The sequence below is a fragment of the Pipistrellus kuhlii genome, unplaced genomic scaffold, assembly GCF_014108245.1.
Source record: "Pipistrellus kuhlii isolate mPipKuh1 unplaced genomic scaffold, mPipKuh1.p scaffold_m20_p_5, whole genome shotgun sequence".
Taxonomy (NCBI): Eukaryota; Metazoa; Chordata; class Mammalia; order Chiroptera; family Vespertilionidae; genus Pipistrellus; species Pipistrellus kuhlii.
Genome location: NW_023425551.1, coordinates 44,427,243 through 44,449,806, shown reverse-complemented (window position 1 = coordinate 44,449,806; position 22,564 = coordinate 44,427,243). Strand labels below are relative to the sequence as shown.

The window sequence follows — 22,564 nt, the reverse complement described above, 5'->3', positions numbered from 1 at the left end:
TGTAAGAAACACCCCAATGGATATTGATGTTTCTCATCGATGTTTCTATCTCTTTCTCCCTCTCCCTTCCTCTCTCTAAAAAGGATTCAATGTAAAGGAAAAAGTCACAATGGCTAGAAAGTAAGACCTAGAAAAAAAATGTAGAGTTGTGATTAATTCATTTGAAGAAAATACAATGATTATCAAGTACACTTGTTTTTATTACAACCAACAATGCATATAAGAGTGATTAGAACATAAACAAAATTATTTCATTTTTATTGAAGAAAAACATTTCCTTACCCTAAGATTTAGTTCAAGTATCTTTCAGTTAAAGTTATGAATAAACTTTTATATCCATAGTTTTTATGGCTTTATTGACTAAAGATTTTATATGGAATGTGAAAAAAGCTAACAAATTAGAAGAATCAGAAAATTAAATTAGCCTAGCCGGTATGGCTCAGTGGTTGAGTACTGATCTATGAACCAGGAGGTCATGGTTTGATTCCCCAGCAGGGCATATGCCCAGGTTGCAGGCTCAAACCCCAGTGTGGGGAGTGTAGGAGGCAATTGATCAATGATTCTCTCTCATCATCAATGTTTCTATCTCTCCCTCTCCCTTCTTCTCTGAAATCAAGAAAAATATATTAAAAAATAAAATCTAACTTAAAAATAACTTACAGAATCTCCTCTTCCAACAATTTTATATAACTAAACAAACATAGTATAAATATGTACTCAGATGCCACTAAGAAATCCTTTATATTTTGTTACAAAACACCCTTCTAGAAAAAACACACATCCAATAAAGGACTTGTATTTACAAAATACAAGAACTCTAACAACTCATCAATAAGATAACACAATTTTAAAATCAGCAAAAGATTTGGACACTTCACAAAAGAAGATGCATGAAACAGCACATGAAAAGATGCTCAACATCAAACCACAATAAGACAATAAAGTGGGTAAAATTTAAAAGCCTGATCACACCAATGTTGGAGAGGATGTGGAGCAAGTAGAACAATCATATACATATTGATGGTAGAAATGTAAAATGTTCAGATTTTGGGGAAGAGTTTGGCAGTTTTTTTAAATGGTTAAATGTATACCCACCAGCCGAAACCGGTTTGGCTCAATGGACAGAGCGTCAGCCTGCGGACTGAAAGGTCAAGGGTTCAATTCTGGTCAAGGGCATGTACCTTGGTTGCAGGCACATCCCCAGTAGGGGGTGTGCAAAACACAGCTGATCGATGATTCTCTCTCATCGATGTTTCTAACTCTCTATCCCTCTCTCTTCCTCTCTGTAAAAAATCAATAAAATATATTTTTTTAAATGTACACTCACCAAATGACCCATTTCTATTCTAAATTTACACAAACGAAATGAAAGAATATGTTCATACAAAGCATTGTAAATGAATGTTCCTTAGCAAGTGAATCTGTAATAGCCAAAAACTGGAAACAATCCAAATGACCAGAAACAAGTGAATGAAATAAACAAATTGTGGTGTATCCATAACAATGGACTACTACTCAGCATAAATGGGGATGAACTATAGCTACATACAAGTACGTGAAAAAATATCAAAATAATAATCCCGAGTGAAAGAGGCCAGATACTCCACCAATAAAAAGTACATACCAAATGATTCCACGTATTTTAAAAATATATAGAAAATGCAAATTACTCTATAATAGCAGAAAGCAGATCAGTGGTTGCTTGAAGAGGGAGAGATTAAAAAAGGGCAGGAGGGCCCTAACTGGTTTGGCTCAGTGGATAGAGCATCAGCCTGCAGACTTAAAGGTCCCAGGTTCGATTCTGGTCAAGGGCATGTACCTTGCTTGCGGGCACAACCCCAGTGGGAAGTGTGCAGGAGGCAGCTGATCTATGTTTCTAGCTCTCTATCCCTCTCTGTGAAAAATCAATAAAATATTTTTTAAGGGGGGGGGGGGGGGTAGGACCCCTTGCCTGCTTGGCTCAGTGGATAGAGTGTTGATGGGTCCCGGGGGTTCTATTCCAGTCATCAATAGTCTCTCTCTGTATCCTCCCCTCCCCTACACTCTCTAAAAAAATCAATGAAAATATATCCTCGGGTGAGGACTAACAACAATAACAAAAAAGGGCAGGAAAAAGACTTTGAGAGATGATGAGTTATGTTGACTACCTTTTATTTTTCAATATTTTTTTCTTGATTTCAGAGAGGAAGGGAGAGGGAGAAAGAGAAACATCAATGATGAGAATATTGATCGGCTTGCCTCCTGCACGCCCAATTGTGGGGATCCCTCCACCGCAATTGAACCCAGGACCCTTCAGTCCGCAAGCTCTAATGTGGACTATCTTGATCGTGGTGATGGCTTCTTGGGTTGTTTCATAGATGTGTGTGTGCATATAATAAAAACTTTTCAAACTGTCCACTTTAAAGTTTGATGTGTGTCCAACTCAATAAAAATGAAACACACACACACACACACACACACACACAATAAAGTGATTTAGAATTTTTTAAAGCTCCAGTCTCCTGTCACCGCAGAAAACTGCCCCTGCCCTTCTCCATCCCAAGACCGGCACTGTCCTTTTCCCTCCTGAGGACCCTGAAAGGTTCGCAAACTTCTCTCCAACTTTCAAGGTGCCGTCCACTGTGCTCTGGGGTCCCCGGTCCCAGCCACACAAACCTCCTGTCTACCCTCCCGCCCGCGATCCTTAGCCCGATCCCAGTCACCGGTGGCCTCACCCTCCGACCCACCCCCTCCGGCGGTCCAAGTTCCCCAACACTCCTTCCTCCACGGAGCTTCATCCGACCCCGAAAGGCCACTGACAGGCAGGCGCTCCAACACCCAGAGCTGCGCCCCTCGGAGGGCCCACCCGAGCAGCCGCCGGCGCGGGGACTCGAAGCCCCGAGGCGGGTTACCTGCCACCGGCTGGCCGCGCCGGGGACAGTGGAGCCACCGCGGCGGGATCTTGTTGTGAGCCATGACTCGCAGCCGCGCAGAGCCGCCCCGCTCCGCCAACGCTCGCCGCGCCTCCCGCCTCCGCCGCCGCCGCCGCCGCCTCGCGGGCCGCTCCGCACGGAGGTGCGCGGCCGCCGAACCCCAGCCGAGGTCCGGGTTCCAGCCGCTCCCAGCCCGGGTAACGTTAGGGGCTGCGCATCACTTTCATTATATCCCGGCTCCCCTGCTCCAGGCGAGCCCACAATGCACTGCTCCTTCCGCCCCTAAGCCCCGCCCCCTCCTTTCCGAGGTCAGAGGGCAAGAAGGGGAAGCTTGGCGGGTTTTCCCTCGCCCCGCCCCGCCCCGCCCCGAGCCCGACGCGCGCGCATGTGTGTAAACAGCTTTGCGCACGCGCAGTCTCCCCCTCGTCCGGGGCTGGCCGAATGAACTCCGGGTTTGTTTCCCATCCACGTAGCAGACCGAAACCAAAAGAAATGGAAAGAGGGGAAGCCAGTCTCCGTGCGTAGGCTGGTCCGCAGCTTTGCTAAGAGCATCTCTTGCTAATGGAAGGGCATCTCGCCGCTATGGCGGCTCTAGAGCCCGATCGCCCTTTGTCGGCCCAGCTTGCCCTGGGTCTGGCTTTGATCGGAATTTGGGGAGCTGATGTGGGTCCAGAGAAGAAGCTTTAGAGGAATTCTAAAGGCGAGGGATCAGGGACCAGAAATGAGGAGTTTCTCTTCGGGGAGGTCCTTCTGCGGATCCATGTGGTATCTGAAATGGACCCAGAAACATTCGTTAGGACTTTTGTTTGTACAGAGCGGAGTGTCAGGGCACAATCGGAACCTCAGCGGGTCCGGGTCTCAGTCAAAGGTGCTAGCTAACGTGTGCCTTCGGCCGAGGCCGGCATGGCCCAATGGAGCGCCACTATGTGGGGGTGTTCCACCTGGCCTCGCCAAACAGTTCGGCAGAGATGATTGGGAGCTTTTTGTAATAAGACTCTTTAGGTAACAGGCTATGTTAAAGTATCCTATATAATAAAAGATAAACATGCATATTGACCCTACCTCTGTCACACCCACAAGTCACGCCCAGGAGCAAACATGCAAATTAACCCAACCAATTCAGCGGCTAATTTGCATGTCCAGGTGCAAAGAGAAGACTGAAGATAGCATAGAAGGAAGCCAAGCGCTGCCGAAAGAAGTGAACCTGTGGAGAAGCAAGCAGGATGGCGAAGCAGGCGAGGCAGCAGAGACAGCTGCAAGAAGCCCTATTCTTGCAGGAATAGGCCTGAGGAAGCCCTATTCTTGCAGGAATCTTTCTGCAACCGGCCTCTAGTTAAATATAAAGCTGGATGATGGCAAATTACCTGTAATGTAGCAGCTTGGCTTTAAACACAAATGTTCAATTAGAACTGCAAGAGTGTGAGTTTGAGGGAATATATATATATGTTTGGGGTTGTTTTGTTTTTTATCCTCACCCAAGGACATGTCTTGATTTTAGAGAGAGGAAGGGAAAGAGACTGGTTGTCTGCTGTAGGCGCCCAGACCTGGGATCGAACCCAAAACCTAGGTGACCTACTAGGAATCGAACCCGAGGCCTTCCAGAATGCTGAACGATGCTCCAACCCACCAAGCCACACCGGCCGAGCCTAGAGGGTGTATTTTAAAGCGTCGATGGGAACTTGCAGGGCAGCTCAGCACCCCGTGTGCCTAGACCTCAGTATTTCTCCATTGAGAGGGCCCAAAGGCCCTAAAAGAGCCTAAGTCAGGTCCCCCTCCTGGTCTGTCCTGCAGGCTGTTCGTGGTACCTTTTAGTGGGAAGTGTCACTCCTCCCTTGACAGGACAAAATAAGACTCTCCTTACTGGGCAGCCGTCTGCCTAATGCCCAATTCTCTGCTGGCAAAAAGAGCATGGCCCTGCCTACACCTAGATTTCAGGTGTCTAGCCTCCGAAAATATAAAGCACTTTGAGCCACTCCAATGTGGGTACACTTTACAACAGCTTTAGAAAATTGATTCAAGGCCCCACAAAACCTGATCTGCCCCCTGCTCTAACCCGCGCTCTCCGGTCCTAACGCTCATGGAGCCGGCGTTCTCTGTACCTAAGTCTCTAGCCCTCGTAAAAACCAGGCAACTTTTCCCAAGCTCTTTTGAATTCATCTGGTACACACGAGGTTTTAGTGCCCAAACGTCTGTTCTAGAGAACTCCGATGTTCAATCACAAACACTAAACCACTGTTTACTGTAAGAGCGCTGAAGTCTTCAAGGGCAGAAAACCATCAGGTATCTCTTCAGATGGCAAGCATTAATTCAAGTGTCTGCCAGCACCTCCATAGTCCTCCGTGGCCAGAGGTCTACTGCCCCTGCTCCTGAGATGGGAGTCCACCCCCAGAAAATGCCCTCAGAACGAAGACCTTCATCTTCCCCATGGCATTCGTTTCCTAGAGCTGCTGTAACAAAGGGCCGCAAAACAGGTGGCTTAAAACAACATACGTTTATTCTCTCAGTCCTGGAGCCAAAAAGTTTGCAAAGTGTTGGCAGAATCATGTTCCTTCCAAAGCTCCTAAGAAACGATGCTTCTTTGCCTCTGCCAGCCTCTGCTAGCTCCAGTCACTCCTTGGTTCCAACCTTTGTCTCCATCTTCACATGTTGTATCTGTGCCTTCACATGGCATTCTCCTCTCTATCTAGGGCTGTATGCAAATTTCCATCTTCATAAGACATTAGTCATATCAGATTAGGGCCACCCTAATTTGGTCTAACTTATTTTAACTTGATTCTATCTGCAAAGCCCCTGTTTTTTAAGTAAGATCGCATTCACAAGTACTCAAGGTTAGAAGTTCAACATATCTTTTTGGACAGCTTAAGCCACAACATCCACCATTACCTCTGGAGGCATACCTAGGCTTGCAGAAACACAAGCTTTTCTGACCCCCAGGAAGTTGGCTGCTGTTTTTCTCCCTTTTTCAGAGAGTCATTATGTTATTCAGAAAGTCAAAGACCAAGACAGAGGCCTTAAAAATCACCTTCCATGTCCCTCCCTTTCTTCAACAATGCTGAACCAGCTTGAAGAGTTTAAATTCTTCAGTGGCGCTTTTTCAAACCTAATCTCAGAAGCTCCCGGTATTCCCTCAGTGATTCTTTTGTTTCTCAAAAATAATCAATTTCCCAAAAGGTATATTTGGGGTAGCAAACTCTGGTCCCTCCCATTGGCCACAAAGCTGCAAGAAAGGATATTTCATCTCTATTTTCTGTAAACCAACTTAATCTTGATTCTGAATTCCATTTTTGCTAAATAGGTAATGTAGGGGAAGAAAAACAATTTTCTTTCTACCCTTCTGAGTTCTTAGCTGTAATTTCTTCATAGCACAGAGAGGGTAATACCCTCACAAACAGAGATTTCCTTTATATATGAACATTTCCCTTAAAGAATAGCAACTTCTACTGTGTTTTCAGAGCAACTTCTGTCTGCTAGTTCTCAAAAATAATCACCCAAATAATTCTCATGCCAAAGAAGCATATTAGGGGCTAGAAAGAATATTCTGCTGCCCTTCCTGAGGAGATGCCAGCTCTGGCATTGTTGAGACTTCCTGCCACCATTTCTATGCCTATAATTAAATATTGGTTCCAGGGTCTCAGACAGCACATCCCTAAGAAAGGGGTGAAGAGAAAGGCTGGCCGCCTGTTTACTTAGCTTACACTGATCTTTGGCAAGGCTCTCTGGCTCAGCAACCCTCTACTGCTCCCCAGACACACTGTGAGGAAAGGGGCTCTTTTGTGAGTCTGGAAACCCTATTGCTCAGGCTTAATGTTTTGAGAAATTACTGGGGGGTTGGAGAGATGACAAAATGAATATATCAAATAAAGGAAGCATCAAAGATCACTTCAGTCTTTTCGAAATAGGGACATCTCCAACTTTTCTATTGCCCCTAACTGCCGCGCCCCCCCCCCCCTTTTCCCCCGCACCCCCTTTGCTGGCCTGGTCATCCTCAACTGCCTCCCCCTCACCCAACCCCCACCCCTGCCAGCCTGGTCGCCCCACACAGCCTATAATTTCCAAAAGCCCTCAGCCTATAATTTTAACTATAAAAACAGCATAAAAAGTGTATGTGTTGGATTGATTCTCCTGGAAAGTGAGAAGTTGGATGCATTTGGGTTAAAAAATAAAATTAGAATTCCCCATATTATTTCTGCAACTGAAACCTGAACCATTTGTGACCACTAGATGGCGCTAAAGCCCAGGTAATCCAACCTCCGACTGGTTTGGTAACCAAGAAAGTAGGTCAGTGAATCACGTTCTTCAATTACACATATGTACTAGTGTACCCATTCCAAAGGTTCAGTTTGGCCCTGGCTCATCACATTCACAATAACAGACATCAGCCTAACTTACATATTATTAAATAACAGTTACTAGCAAAGTGCCTCTGCTGTGCAGTTTATGTTTCTTAATTGGAAAATATGAATGATTAAAAGGAAAAACCAGTATTTGCTTTCAAAGCATTACTGTCAAGGCATGAAGGTTTTCAGAGATATGAATAACTATCTGCTTCTGTAGGCCATAAAAAGTTACTTGTTCCTTCTGTTGTTGTTAATCCTCATCCAAGGATATTTTTCATTGATCTTTTAGAGAGCGGAAGAGAGAAGGAAAGATAGAGAAACTTCAACTGGTTGCCTCCTGCACGAGCCCCTATCAGGGCCTGGGCCAGGGAGGAGCCTGCAGCAAAGGTACGTTCCCTGACTGGAATCGAACCCAGGACCCTTTGGTCTGCAGGCCAACGCTCTACCACTGAGCCAAACCTGCTAGGGCAAAAAATTACTGTTTCTGTTTAAGTTATGAGGAGCATTGTCTGCCTTTTTGTATTTGATGCTGGAACCTGCCAGCAGAGGCAGGAAACCTTTATTCCAATCAAAGCTCTGCCGCACAGGTGTGTTAAACATTGATGGGGGGGAGAGGGGGGGAATCACCCTAAAGGACCTGATTGTTTTTTACCATTTGACAAATAACTAAATGTTCCCTAAAACCGTACACCTTAAACTCAATCCCTGGATACTTATTAAAATGCAGATTATGACTTAATAGGTCTGGGTGGGCCTGAGATTCTGCATTTCTAACAAGTTCTGGAGTGATGTCTCTGCTGCTGATTGGAAAAAAACACCTAGGAGAAATATTTTAATATTGCTATTTACCCTTTCTCTACAATAGAAGTATCAGAGATAAAAGAAAATTCATAAAATGTATATAAAAATAATATATAAATTGATTAATAAATAAACAATAACAACATGATATAACAACAACAAAGACATTATATAAAAATAATATTAAAAATGTGATATAAAAACATTGATTAAAAACAATGATTGATAAGTGGATTAAACTTATTCTACTATCTCCCTGTATACCACATTAAGAGTAAAAACACTTTCAGAGTGCTTGACTAATTTTCCTTGTGATGAAGTATTTACAACTTTAACCTTAATGTCACATGCTCTTAGAACTTGAGAGAAAGCAGCATATAACTGACCATGTCCAAAAACAGATTCAGGTAGGAATATTCCTACTTTGTCTAGAGTTTGTCCTTGTGATTTATTAATAGTCATTGCAAATGCTGGCATCACGGGAAACTGTCTTCAAATTAATGTAAATGGGAGGCCAGTGTCAGACAGGGACAAATCAATTCTTGGAATCAGAACAACCTCTCCTTCCACAGATCCTGTTCATACTTCAGTTTCGATTATGTTAGGTTGCAATCTTTTGATAATAAATCTAGTAGCATTACAAAGACCCCATTTACTATTAAGATTTCTCAGTAGCCGAAATCGGTTTGGCTCAATGGATAGAGCATCAGCTTGGGGACTGAAAGGTCCCGGGTTGGATTCCGGTCAAGGGCATGTACCTTGGTTGCGGGCATATTCCCAGTAGGGGGTGTGCAAGAGGCAGCTGATCGATGACTCTCTCCCATTGATGTTTCTAACTCTCTATCTCTCTCCCTTCCTCTCTGTACAAAATCAATAAAATATATATTTAAAAAAAAAAGATTTCTCAGTAGCACAATGATTGCACCTACTTTCAATTTTAATATATGACATTGCATTCCCGAAGGAGTAATACTATTATGAAATTCGATGAGAAAATTTTTTTCTTCAGCATCTGTTGAATCAGTGGAATCATCACTCAAATAGGTGTGAAAATCTCCATTAAGTATAATCAGTATGTCAACAAAAACAACCCAATTCACAATTGACAATGACAGAAGGAAACACGATTGGCCCTAATGAGAGCTTTATATGTATCGCACATGCACAAGTCAACATTTATTTTTAAATTGCCAGTGCGCTGCATACGTACCAGTCGGTTGGTCGGACAGATGGATGGATGGTCAGTCACTTAGCCTTTTGTGTGTGTGTGTGTGTGTGTGTGTGTGTCTGTGTGTGTGTGTGTGTGTGTGTGTGTGTGTGTGTATTAGAGAAAGGAGGAGAGAGAGAAAGGTTTTTGTTGTCCCTCTTATTTATGAAGTCATTGGTTGATTTTTGTATGTGCCCTGACCAGGGACTAAACCCATAACCTTGGTGTATCGGGACAATAATAATGACTCTAACCTACTGAGCTATCTGGCCAGGGCACAGCTTAGTAAGTTAGATATGGGAGATGACCATTTTCTGCCCTGCAGATGAAGAGATGCAGACTCCAGAAAGGCTGTGACAGACTGGAACACAACCAGTGTCTCCTGACTCTAAATCTCTCGCACTTTTCACCTCACCACACCGCTCTGCCTTGTGGTTCATTGTGCATATGAACCTGTGAGCCAAGAGTGTGTCCATGTAGACAAAGAGGGAAGAAGGAAGTGGGATAAGCTTGAGACCATTTTGTTAGGAGAAATGAGGAACTAAGAGTAGTAAACTGAGGCAAGTTGGTGACTAGGAAAACCTTAAGTTTCTGGTGACATTTCAAAACTCCAGGTTTGGATTCCATAGAACCACAACTTCAAAGGTCATTAACTCACTTCTAGAATGAGTATTTTAAACTGGCCTTTAGTTTTAGGCTCAGATAAAGTATCAGAAGCCTAGTTCATTCATTCTATTCACACTTCTTCTGAATGTTCACTCTGTGTAAGGAAATTCAGGGGATACAGAGGTTAAAAACTATGTTCTGTAACCTTAAAAAGCTTATTATTTAGTAGCGAGGGTTTATTATATCAACTACTCGTGTATTGATTTTAAAATATGATTTAACACCTTACTATGTACCATACCCTATCTTAGGTAGAGAGCAATGACAATGAGCAAGACAAGATCCCTGACCTCAAGGACTTTACTTGACCAGTAAAGGATACAAAATAAATCAGTATAATAAGTACAGCAACGGGGGGGCTTCCCAAATTACCATAGAATCACCGAAGGGTATCTGTCCCAATATTTAAGAGTCAGGAGGAGCTTCCAGGAGAAAGTGACATTTAAGCTGAGCCAAGTGGGGGTGGAATGGGGACCACATGTGCAGAGGCCTAGAAGCCATGGTGTGTGGTAAAAGTTTAACTTCCTGGGCATGTGCCAGAATGCCCTAATTTGTAGATTTTGCCAGTTTCTTTGATATAAATACTCCCACTATGGCTGACTTTAAGCTAAGACATGACATCTGAAGACGAAAAGACTGGCAAACTCAGGGGAGGCCTGCATTGTGGTAGACATGGGATTTCATCCAGCTCACTGTGATTCAAAGCTGTGCTTTTAGTAATGATTATAATTCTAAGTGCCTAGCTTTTAAACAGTCTGTCAATTTGCAGATTATCTTATTAGCTAAGTACTCATGCTTTAACCCACTCCAGACCAATTGAGTCAGAAGCCCTGCTGGTGGACCCTGGTGTCAGTATATTTAAATCCCCCCACTAGCCCTGGCTGGACAGCTCAGTTGATTAAAACATCGTCCTGATCTGCCCAGCTTGTGGGTTCGACTTATGGTCAGGGCACATAAAAAAGCAGCTAATGCCCTGGCCCATTGGTTGGGCATCAATCCATGTACCAAGAGGTCGCTGGATTCACCGTCAGGGCACATGCTTGAGTTGTGAGCTTAATCCCCAGTGGGAGGCAGCCAATTGACAATGTTTCTCTCTGTGGAAGTTTCTATCTTTTCCCCTCTCCCTTCCTCTCTCTCCCCCTCTCCCTTCCTCTATCTCTAAAATCAGTTTTTAAAAGAAGAAGAAGAAGAAGAAGAAGAAGAAGAAGAAGAAGAAGAAGAAGAAGAAGAAGAAACCAATAAATTCATAAAAAAGTGGAACAACAAATCAATGTTTCTCCCTCTAAAAATCAATGGATAAGCTAATTAATTTTTTATATAATACTCCACATGATTCCAATGTGCAGACAAAATTAGAAACTACTTCATTAGATCATTTCCTATTTTGAGATTATAGATATTACCTACCTGCCACTTATTTTGAAGGAACATTTTTTGCAAATACGCCAAGCAAAACATTTCATCTTCTTTTCCTTGGGTAAAGTATAGGTCACACAGTGAGTTTCCTGTAGTTGAAAAGTATTGGCAAAAGTAATTATCCAATATCCTTATAGAGTAATATATATTTGAAGTAAAAATGGAAAATATTTGAGAAATAAAAAGGAAAATTTGTATGCCTTGCATCAACAGAATAAGTAGAAATAAGCAATTACAAAGAAATAATAGCACAGCAGTTAAGCATGCAGCCTGTGGAGCCATAAGTTCCAACCCTAATACTCACTAACTGTGTGACCTTCAGCAAGTTACTCAGTCTCTCTGTGCACTGGTTTCCTCTCCTATGAAAGAGAAATGATGGTAGCACCTACTTCATAGAATTGTTAAAAGAATGAAATGAGTTAATGTGTGTCAAGCACAAGGGCACAGAGCATCTGTGTCAGCCCAGGTTGTTACTGCCTATCTTTCCCACTAGAGATGGATTTTGTCTGGATTTTTTTTCTAATCATATCTCCAGTTCTTAGAACAGAGCCTGCCTTTCACCAGGCAGCCTCTCCATATGCTTATTATTGTTATTTTTAAATGAGATAATTATGTAGCACGAGTGTCCAGCATGTGTGTGCCACTCCAAAAATATTCATTGAATCTGAAGCTAAAAATATGGAATTTGCTTATAAATTGTTTCATCATCATACTTTCAAAGAAATTTGGTAAGCCACTATAAAATAAAGGAATTGATAGAACCATTTTAAGGATATGGTTAGACAGTCAACCCTTAAATTTTATATATATCCTCATCCAAATAATACCAACCTTAGATTTGAATTAAAATATGCAAAAATTATAATAGTTAGGTATTAAAGATATAGAATTATAGTGACATTGCCTTTTTTCTTGGCTTGCTTTTACTATTATTACACTATTATTTTTTTACTCTTTTTTTCCTCCTGAGAGAAAGTTCAGCTACTCTTGAGAAAGGAAAAAAAAGATAGAAAATAGTCCAACAATTGAACTGCACTGAATAGTTTACTGCTGCCCTTTTAACAGCTGGAAATTTTTCATGGAATGGCTCCAGCACTCCTAGACTTATGAAAAAGTCAGTTAGTAAGCTTCTGCCTTATGAACAGTTTGTAACCCTTAAAGAAGTTGGATCAAAAAAAATGTGCGCTGTGCCTGAGTCATCTGGTATTCTCCTCAGTAAGCTCTGTAAAGGGGAAAATTATCATTCTGCACAAGCTTCTGAGGCCTGTTCTCACTTGGTAGATTGAGTAACCCTTGGAGACAAGGCAATGTACTGGGCAGGCAGCCTAGAAACAGCTTCCAGACCAATCAATTGCCTGGCAACAGTCCTCGGACCAATCAACCACCTAGCAACAGTACCTGGACCAATCGCTGTCTTCTGAGAGCTATTTCTTCCAATATCTTCTTAATGTTGCCTTGCAAACCCAAACCAGATAAATAAAGCTTTACTGAATTAGTTCTATACTGCACTTGTGCCAGCCCATCTATGGCCTATGTGACAAGTCTGTGCGCCTCAGTGGAACCCATTCTCTCCAGGATAATTATTTAGCCATGGCATATCCTTTGTGGAAGGAAGTAAGAAGTAAATATATTTCAGAATATGTTATTGTGCACATTATAGTGGTTTTTTAATGTTATTTTATTTTCATGTTTTTGTTAATCATCACCTGAAGATTTTTCCCCCCATTGATTTTTAGAGAGAGTGGAAGGGAGAGGGAAAGAGAGGGAGAGAGAAACATCAATGTGAGAGAGATGCATTTATTATTGCCTCCCCAACATGCCCCAACCAGGACCTGGGCTCAAACCTGCAACTCCCATGAATGCCGTAGCCCTGGACTCAAACCTGCCATCCTTCTGTGCCTGGGCTGATGTTCCAACCACTGAGCCACCAGCCAGGCCTTGATGTTATTTTACATGAGTGTTTGTTTTTTCCCCCCATTCAAGCTAGGTTGTTCCCAGCCCTGGCTGCACATTAGAAACCCAGAAAGTTGTAAAAGTCCTGATGCTCAGGCCTCACCACAAACCAATCAAAGCAGAACATTTGTTAAAGTTCCACAGATGCTTCCTAAGTTCACGACAACTGCTTCACTACATCTTATCCAGCTTTGTTTGTCGGAGGCACGGCAATTTCTTGCATTTTCCTTGATCTTGCTCGTGCTACCTAATACAGGTCTGCCTAGACTAGGCAAGCAATTGATAGCAAACACACAGGGAGTTGCAGAAAGGTGCTTAGGATCTGAGGTAAAATCAGGACCATGCATCCTCTGAGCTCGGTAAGGGGATGTGGAGTAGTTGTCAGATCTTGTTCTTGTGGATCCAGATCTGCGTTTGAGGTCCAACTCTATGACCACCTAACTCTCTGTCCTAACGTAAGGTCATTGTCAAATGGGGAAATAAAAGCATCTATTTGAGAGAGTGTCATAAGGATTACATTAGATAATGTAAGTAAAGCTCTTAGCTTGGCCTTGATGCATGCTCCATCAATAGCAAACTGAGAAGAAAGACAAAATGGTTGAAATGACCAACTTGCAACAATAATTCTTCCTAAGAGATGATCTGTAATATGAGTGGGAGGGCTTAGGAAGTGACCTGCAAAGACAGTGTTCAAAGTGTATCCTCATGCGTGTTATTTAAACAGAAATGTGATCTAATCTACCTTCCTGTAACTTGAACATTTCAAGTAACATTATAGTAATGGAAGTGCCATTGCCTGCAGAGATAGGCTATAATTTTTTTTAAATTAAAACACCACTATAGTGGTGGATAGAAAAAATTAAATAAAAGGTAGAGTTAAGGGCGCATCTCTAGCACCGTTTGGAAGAGAGAAGATTTCTTCCCTGGTGGGAGCATTTTTGTCACGTCTTTGGGAGAATTCCCTAGATTACCGGAATGCTATGAAACTGTACTCCAGCTGCAACTTGACTCATTAGAATCAAGAGGCCCTTTCTGAGACAGGAACTCCTTGGAGAATATCAAACTTACAAAGCCTCCTGGATATGGGGGTAGGATTATATAGCAGCTTGATGTTTTGTCCTCAAGAATCCCCCCTCAAAACCCAATATGTGGTAGGAAAAACTTTTTAAAACATAATTACATTTACCTTTCAGTGTGTTAGGGCAGAAGCTTCTGTTTTTCACTAAGATGCACTAGTCACAGTAATAACACCAGCTCCCACACACATGAAGGACACACAGTGAACTTGATTGTCCCATATATAAAAGAAGCCTCGGAAAGAAGTTGATAATCGATCTATAGACTCTTTCAAGCTGTTCAGCTATTGGCTTAAGAGATTTCACTTTTTCAGGCTGGAGCACCTGCCCCTCCATCCCCAGCTAGAAGCCTCACAGATATCTATCAGTGATCATAAATGAAATTAGAAATCTCTCCTACTAGGAATGCAGAGAGAGGATCTAAGTGCATTCTAAAAATAGAAGGTCATTTTTATTACATCATCCAGGAAGTAAAGCATTATTTAATGAATTCAAACGATTTTCTAAATGATGCCCTCGTGTCCTCCCTGTTATTGCAGCCCTTCAATTTACTTAGTAATGATACTCCTGTGGTTTGAGGCAGCTGGTATAGTGGTAAAATGCATAATTTATTTCCCAGGATATGGACAACATAGACTCCAAATTTTAATTTGTTGTAAATATGTACTACAAATGTAATATACAATGATATTTTTTCACATCGATATCTAGTTATTCCTATCTCATTTGTTGACCTGACTCTCCTTTTCCCCATTGAATTTCCCTGGCACCTTTGTTGAAAACCAATTAACTGTATATGTGTGAGTCTAGTTCTTGATTCTATTCTATCCCATTGATCTAGTTACACCAGTTTCACACTATTTTGATGACTATAGCTTTTTGGTAATTCTTGAAACCAGGTAGTTAAGTCAACCTTGTCCTTTTTAAAGATCATTTTAGCTATCCTATATCTTTTGAAATGTCATATAAACCTTACAATCAGCTTATAAATTTATTTTTAAATAATCCTGCTAGCATTTTGACTAGATAACTTTAACAGTATAGATCAATTTATGGAAGGTTGGCACCATAATGCCATGGAAGTTTCCAACCCAAGAATGATTTGCCACTCCATTTATTTGGATATTTAATTTCTCATGTTAGATTTTGTATTTTTCATTACAGAGATTTTGCACGTTTTTATTGAATTTATCTCTAAGTAATTTTGTTTTTATTTTCTTTACATGGTATTATTTTTAAATTTTATTCATGGCCCAGAATCATAAAGTATATCTTAGTGAATGTCAGTATGCACTTGGAAAGAATGAGTACTCCGCAATTACTGGATCATCCAAATACTTCAGGTCCAGTGGGTGAGAGTGTTATTCAGATCTCTGTATTCTTATTGGTATTTTGTCTACTTATTCTATTACATACTGAAAAGGGAGCAATAAAATCTCTAAGTATGATTATAAATCCATTTCTTTCTCTTTTTTAAAAATATATTTTAATTGATTTCAGAGAGGAAGGGAGAGGGAGAGAGAGATAGAAACATCAATGGTGAGAGAGAATCATTGATTGGCTGCCTCCCACATGCCCACCACTGGGGAATTGAGCCTGCAACCTGGGCATGTGCCCTTGACCGGAATCGAACCTGGAACCCTTCAGTTCAAAAACTGAAACTCAATCCACTGAGCAAAACCAGCTAAGGCTTCATTTCTTTCCTGTCAATTATTGTTTTCATATACCTTGAAGCTCTGTTATTAGGTACACACAACCTCAGGATTATGTCTTTTTTATTAACTGACCTTTTTATCATTAAACTAGTGTTCTGGAGATAGTCTTTCTTTAAATCTACTTTGTCAGATATATACAAATACTGGTTTTCTGATGTTTGATGTTTGCCTGGTATAGACTTTTTACATGTTTTAATATTCAAACTGTATCTTTATATTTAAATGAATCACTTTTAAAGGCCTTACTTTTTATCCAACTGACAACAACCATTATCTTTAATCAAATGTTCAATCCATTTATGTCTGGTATATCTATGTTGCAGGTGAATTTAAGTCTACTGCCTCATAATTTGTTTATATACCTCTCTTTTCTTTGTTCATTCTTTTAGATCTTATTTTGGGTTAAGTATTTTTTTGTATTTCAGTCTTTCTCCTCTATTGGCTTTTCAGATAACATTTTAAAAGTGGTTACTTAAGATTCCAATAAGCATCCTTAATTTATCATAATCTACTTTAAAATTATATTATATCACTTCATGTATAATGTAAGGGCCTTACAACAGCATGTGATAATTTTTTTATGTTTTTATTAATTTCAGAGAGGAAGAGAGAGCTAGAAACATCAATGATGGAAGAGAATCATTGATCAGCTGCCTCCTGCACACCCCTTACTGGGGACTGAACTCAAAACCCAGGCATGTGCCCTAACCAGGAATTGAACCGTGACCTCCTGGTTCATAGGTCAACACTCAACCACTGAGCACAGTGTCCGGGCTATGATAATAAATTTTTATACAAGTTGTAACTTTTTTAAAACTTCAAATTTTTATATACATTTTAATCAAAACACATCAAATGAAACACTTAAGATTTCACTATATGTGACTTTTACCACAAAACAATAAACAAACTGTAAGCTCTAGTTAATGACATGCATACTGCAGTGTCCAGGAATGAAGTTTACTGATATCTGCAACTTATTTTGCTACACATAAAACAAAAACAAAAACAAGTAAATGGCTAGAGGAATGGCTAGATGGATAAATATGTGACAAAGCACATATAGCAAAAAAATTAATTGTAGAATATAAGTGATTCCATATTTTCTTTGAAAAGCTTTCATAATAAAATATTGAATAACAAGACAATCTTCTAATTCAACATGAATATTTAATCTATTTTGTAATGTCAATCAATTACTGAATGAAACCTTAAGAGCAGTAAAGAATCATGTACATACATTTTGTTCTGGTGATGACTTTCTTAATTTCAGACCCAGCCTGAATCCTAAACTGACAACCCTGTCTGCAAGGCTGTGCAGTTCTCACCCTTGCCTCCATTTCCCATCTCACTAAGCCACCTCTTCTCCTTACTGTTTGCACACCAGGCATATGAGACTTTCAGTTCCCCGGGTCCTGCTTACCGGAGGCCTCCCCATAAACTATTTTCTTGCCTGGAATGCTGCCTTCCCTAAGCCTCTCTTTCTTTTTTGGAAAAATCATGTTCACCATTTAGGTTTCAACAGAATATTATTTCCCCAATGAGGCAATCCCTCATCTCCCAAAGTAGGTCAGGTTTCTATCATGACGGAACTGTGGGGAGCACCGCCCAGGGCCTGAATTGCTCTGATGCCAGCACAGAACCATGGAATTTTCTTCTCAAAGAAAGCAGATGTCATTAACAGGCCCGTAAATTGTCCCTAAATAAGGCACTCCCTTTCTTAGAAATAAGGACTGCATGTAACCTCTAAAAATCCCTGGTCTAAAGCCTATTTTGGTCTAGAAGTCATGCTTTCTTGCTTGTTATGTTACATAAGAAGAAAAATAGGCCCCTTTGGTGCCTTCATGAGAGAGAGGAGAGTTGTGATTGGATATTACCATGGAACCACAACTTCTGCCCTCGAGAAGCAGGCCAGACTACCAGTATGGGTGGGAGACACACACACACACACACACACACACACACACACACTCTCACATCCAGAATAGTAGTCAGGCAGCTTGTGCAGCAGCTTGTGCAGCAGCTCAGTCAGCAGGCTACGGACAAAGTCCCCGTGCTGCTGAGCCCCAATCTCTACCATCTGTCCACAGCCTGCCAGCTCTCACATGCAGGACCATCTGAGCAACTACTGAGCTCCACCTTCAGTCAGAGGTCTAGAAGCAGTGCCGTTACAACTGAATAGTGATGAACTGGAGCACCAGGGAACAAAAAGCAGTAAAAGCCTCCGTTTCCTCATTTGAAACTAGGGGTAATATTACCTATCTCAAAGAGTTTGATTGGAGTTTTAAATTATTTTTTTATTATTATTATTATTATTATTATTATTATTACATTGATGTTATTTCATATCAAAGGCAGTTATGGAAATTCATGGCCAGTTCAGGGACATATGAATATTTTAGTAGGTTGGAGTATAGGACACATGGCAGACATGGAGCTGAAAGTGAGGTAGCAGGCAGATCATGAAGTGCCTTATATGTCATATGAGGAACAGAGCTTCAAATAATCTTGAACCCTTACCTTGTTTGGGAAAGTCAGATTCAGCCATCATCTGGGATTGTTCTTGGATTCCACCTGGGCCCACGCTTACACATATGCTGAGACTGATTCACACCACCTCTAATAGCAAATGCCTGAAAAAAGGCAAGTAGTTAAGTATCTCCAGGGCAGGTACAGTTCTGCCAACAAGCTGTCAGGGAGACAGAACAGCTACAAACCTCTTAGGACAATTGGGAGAGGCCATTCTGAGAAGGGCCGGGTTGGTCCTCCTCAAAGGACCAAAGGACCATGGTAGGTAGCATCAGCTTAGGGTGCCATTATGAGAACTAATGGAGGGAAGGAAAACTTGTCTTTCCTGTAGGGATGATGCTGCCAAGTCCTGTTTTGCCCTGCTTAGCAGAAGAACTTGTACCTTTTGCTTGCTCTATTTATAGAATCTTTTCACCACCTTCATTACCCTTTAGACAATTTTTCCAAGGAATTTGTTTTCCTCCTGTAGGCCACAGGTTCTTCCCTCTTGTTGAGCCATAGATATTTTTGAGAATCTGATGAAAGCTATAGGCCCTCTTCCACCAAATGGACCATGTTCACATCATTTGTCTCCACAATTTCAGAGGGTTTCTGGCCCTTTGTCCATTTGTCTGCTAAATGTGTGTGGACCAGGGGTTACCTCTGCTGTGGAGAATGGTGAGTCGCAGGAAGTTTTTGAGATAAGGAGTTACTGAGGGACCAATCCTTCCAGCACTATGGTGGAAAATGGATTTCTAGGTGGATGGAGTAAAACTGAGACTAAAGGCAGGAAAACTGTTTGTGAGGCTACCATGAAAGTCCAAAGGCATGAGCTAAAGCAGTGTTAATGGAAAGGGAGAGAAGATGACAACTTGGTGAGGAAAATTGTATAACTTTTTGCTTAGATATGTAGGAAGGGGTGAAGGGCACTTGAGTGAGAGGATAGGCTATAGGAATCCCTGTTTATCTTCATGCACCATGGGTGAAGCTTTGGGATGCCAGGACAATGAATTCTAAGGTGCCTTATATTTAAGTCTCCACAGGCCATCTCCCCACAAGTACAGCAACCAAAAATTCCCAATCTGGCAAATGTTTATGGTCTAGCCCAGCTGGCATGGCTCAGTGGTTGGTGTTGACCTATGAACCAGGAGGTCATGGGTTTGATTCCCAGTCAGGGCACATGCCCAGGTTGTGGGCTTGATCCCCACTAGGGGGTGTGCAGGAGGCAGCCAATCAATGATTCTCTCTCATCATTAATGTTTCTATCTCTCTCTCTTCTTTCCTCTCTGAAATTAATATAAATATACTTTTTAAATAATTTAAAAATTATTTTAAAATATTTATGATCTGTAATATTAAGCAATGAAAATAACTCAAAATGAATGTATTAAACTTTCTGGTCCTCTGAAAATACCCTTCATAATAAATCTTCTGTGTCAACTTTTCACAAAACATAAAACCAGGAACAATTTCTCAGAAAGCATCATTTTATATTATAACAGAAATCTATTCTTTTCATAATGGTGGTTGAAGTAGCCACCTAGAAACAATCAATTTTTAAAAGAACATAGAGTACTTCTACAAAGATTTATTACTGGTATGGATTTTCTGTTCCAACTTAATGACTCACCACAAAATCCTTTAGAACTGGAAGTCTCTGTACTTTGTAAGATTGCCAAAGTCAGTCACAGATTGATTCCCTTAAGCATACTTTGAAAGAACCTGCTGCGTAAATCTCAATACTGTAAACCTGCAAACCATGAATCTTTTCCAATCTAGTTTTCCTATTAATGTTGCCTAATGCTTGAAAGTAGAATCACAGATTGGGAAGTGGGGGAAATGGAGGGCCTTCAATGTCCTAAATTTCTGGGCAAAAGCTCCTACAGAACCTGCATTCAGAGGATCGGCCACACGTTTAACAGGATGGAAGCAGAGTACCAGGTCCTGGGGCAGGCAGACCTAATTTCATAACCTCCATCACCAGGACGGGTGAGTTTGAGTCGGGTAAATATTCCTGGGGCTCTTGAATTTATCACAGGAAGGAGACCCTGAAAAATAACGTCTTTCTTGAGTTAGATGCATCCTTACGGATGGTGATACGTGTTGTAAGGGAATGTGTATAGTACTATGATAATGTCTAATGGGGGATTGACTTGGTCTAGGAATGTTAGAGGAGTTTTCTTGAGGTGATTCATTCAGTTATATATTGCTGCACAGCAACCCACTCCAAAATGTAATGGCTTATAACAACCACACCTTAAAAAAGAAAAACCACCCTAGGTGGTTTGGCTCAGTGGATAGAGCATTGGCCTGCAAACTGAAAGGTTCCAGGTTCGGTTCTGGTCAAGGGCACATGCCCAAGTTGTGGCCTTAATCCCCACTGGGGGCCTTGCAGGAGGCAGCCAATCGATGATTCTCTCTCATTGTGGATGTTTCTATCTCTCTCTCCCTCTTCCTTCCTCTCTGAAATCAATAAAAATATAATTTTTTAAAAAAGACCAAGATCTATTTATTTCTTCACAATTTTGTCATTTGGGTTCAGCTCCGTTTCTTTGCTGGTCTTGACCACCACTCAGGTGGCTGTATTCAGCTGGCACATGGGATGAGATGCTGCTAGACTCTCTCCATCTGGTCTCTCCAGCAGGGGAATCAGACCACCCACACGTGGGCTCAAGAGCACATAATCAGAAGCTGCCACCTCTCTTAAGTCTTAGGCTTGAAACTGGCACAGCATCATTATGTGCTGAATCCAATTGGTTACGGCATCACAGGGCAAGCCCCGAGCCAAGGGGACGGGACTACACAAATATTGGAAGGCGTAACTCATCCGGGGCCACGTTGTAACAAACTACCAGGGTGACGTTAGACAGGATCTGGAAAATGAGTGGGAGTAAACTAAGCAGAGGGTGGAAGAATGCTTCGGGCAGGGCAATACTACATGCAAAGCGATTCTGGCAGAGGGGCACCAGGAGCTTCTGAGTGATGGAAAGAAGACCAGTGTGGCTGGGATCCGAAATCAAGAAGACGGTGGTTACCATCCGGAAAGGGCCAGGTCATGCCATGCCATTACATCCCTAAGGAATCTTCTGTGTGCGGGTGGTAGAATCCCAACGAAACCGGCTTATGCGATATAAACAACACAAAAAGAGAGAATGTATTAGTTCATATTCCTGAAAAGGCCAAGGCACAGTTCCTTTCAAGCATGGCTGTATCAGGGGCTTCCAATGATACCACCAAGCATGTGTCCCCCTCCGTCTCTTAGCAGTATTTTCAAATAGCTTCTGAAGTTCTAGGCTTATGGCCTCACAGATTCAAGTCCTATAGAAAAGAAAGCTCCTTTCTCTGAGTGAACAGTGTTCCACGATGGTATCAGTATCAGCCTGGAATCCATGGGAATCAGTTAGCACATTGAAATTAGGATAATTTAAAAAATATATCTTTACCAGCGGGCTGTTTCAGTGGTGTCCTGGAGCTGCCTCACAACAACTTACAAAAGCTGGATTTCCTCCCAATTCTGTGTTTAGTGACTTCAACTGGTAACTTCAAATAGGCCATGATGGGAATAGTTATACCACAGCAAGGGGCTACAAATTAAGGCTTTTTCCTTTCTCCTCCCACTTCCTTCCCACCCCCCCCCCCCCCCCCCCCCCCCCCCGCCCCATCCGCACCCCACCTCACCCCCCTCACCCCCACCCATCTAGCTACTTACCAGCACACCACTGGACTGTTTACAAAGATGTAGGAATCCTACAAGAACCCAGGACTGATGGCAGCAGAGGTCCAAGGTTACAAGGGAAGAGAGAGGTTACCAGAATTCAGGAGGAACAGTGACCTTTAGTTCAGGAACACCAGTCATCTAAGGGGTGTCACAGGAAAGGACCTGGAAGATAAATACCCTGACCTTAATTTTTTTGGGGGGAGGGGGAGGGGGTGGAAGCTAAAATGACATAATTAATTGTTAAAGCAATTACTA

General features: G+C 41.8%; 1 protein-coding gene and 1 long non-coding RNA gene across 8 annotated transcripts in view; both read right to left on the bottom strand.

The window, feature by feature from the left end:
- The window catches only part of RNGTT (RNA guanylyltransferase and 5'-phosphatase), a 180,140-nt gene extending 176,952 nt beyond the window's left edge, over nucleotides 1-3,188 (bottom strand). For 4 of the 7 annotated variants that reach the window (XM_036413355.2, XM_036413359.2, XM_036413357.2 and 1 more), the window contains exon 1: nucleotides 2,892-3,188. In XM_036413355.2, the coding sequence (XP_036269248.1) occupies nucleotides 2,892-2,955 (64 nt within the window). In that variant the 5' untranslated portion in view covers nucleotides 2,956-3,188. The remainder of the gene's footprint in view (nucleotides 1-2,891) is intronic. The other 3 variants (XM_036413354.2, XM_036413356.2, XM_036413360.2) reach the window with 1 other exon arrangement.
- A 16,872-nt stretch (nucleotides 3,189-20,060) lies between these two features.
- LOC123651338 lies at nucleotides 20,061-22,167 on the bottom strand. The gene is made up of 2 exons (XR_006739978.1): nucleotides 21,113-22,167; nucleotides 20,061-20,639 (listed from the first exon to the last, which is right to left on the bottom strand). It is a non-coding gene; the product is annotated as an uncharacterized LOC123651338 (long non-coding RNA).
- Nucleotides 22,168-22,564: the final 397 nt, after the last annotated feature.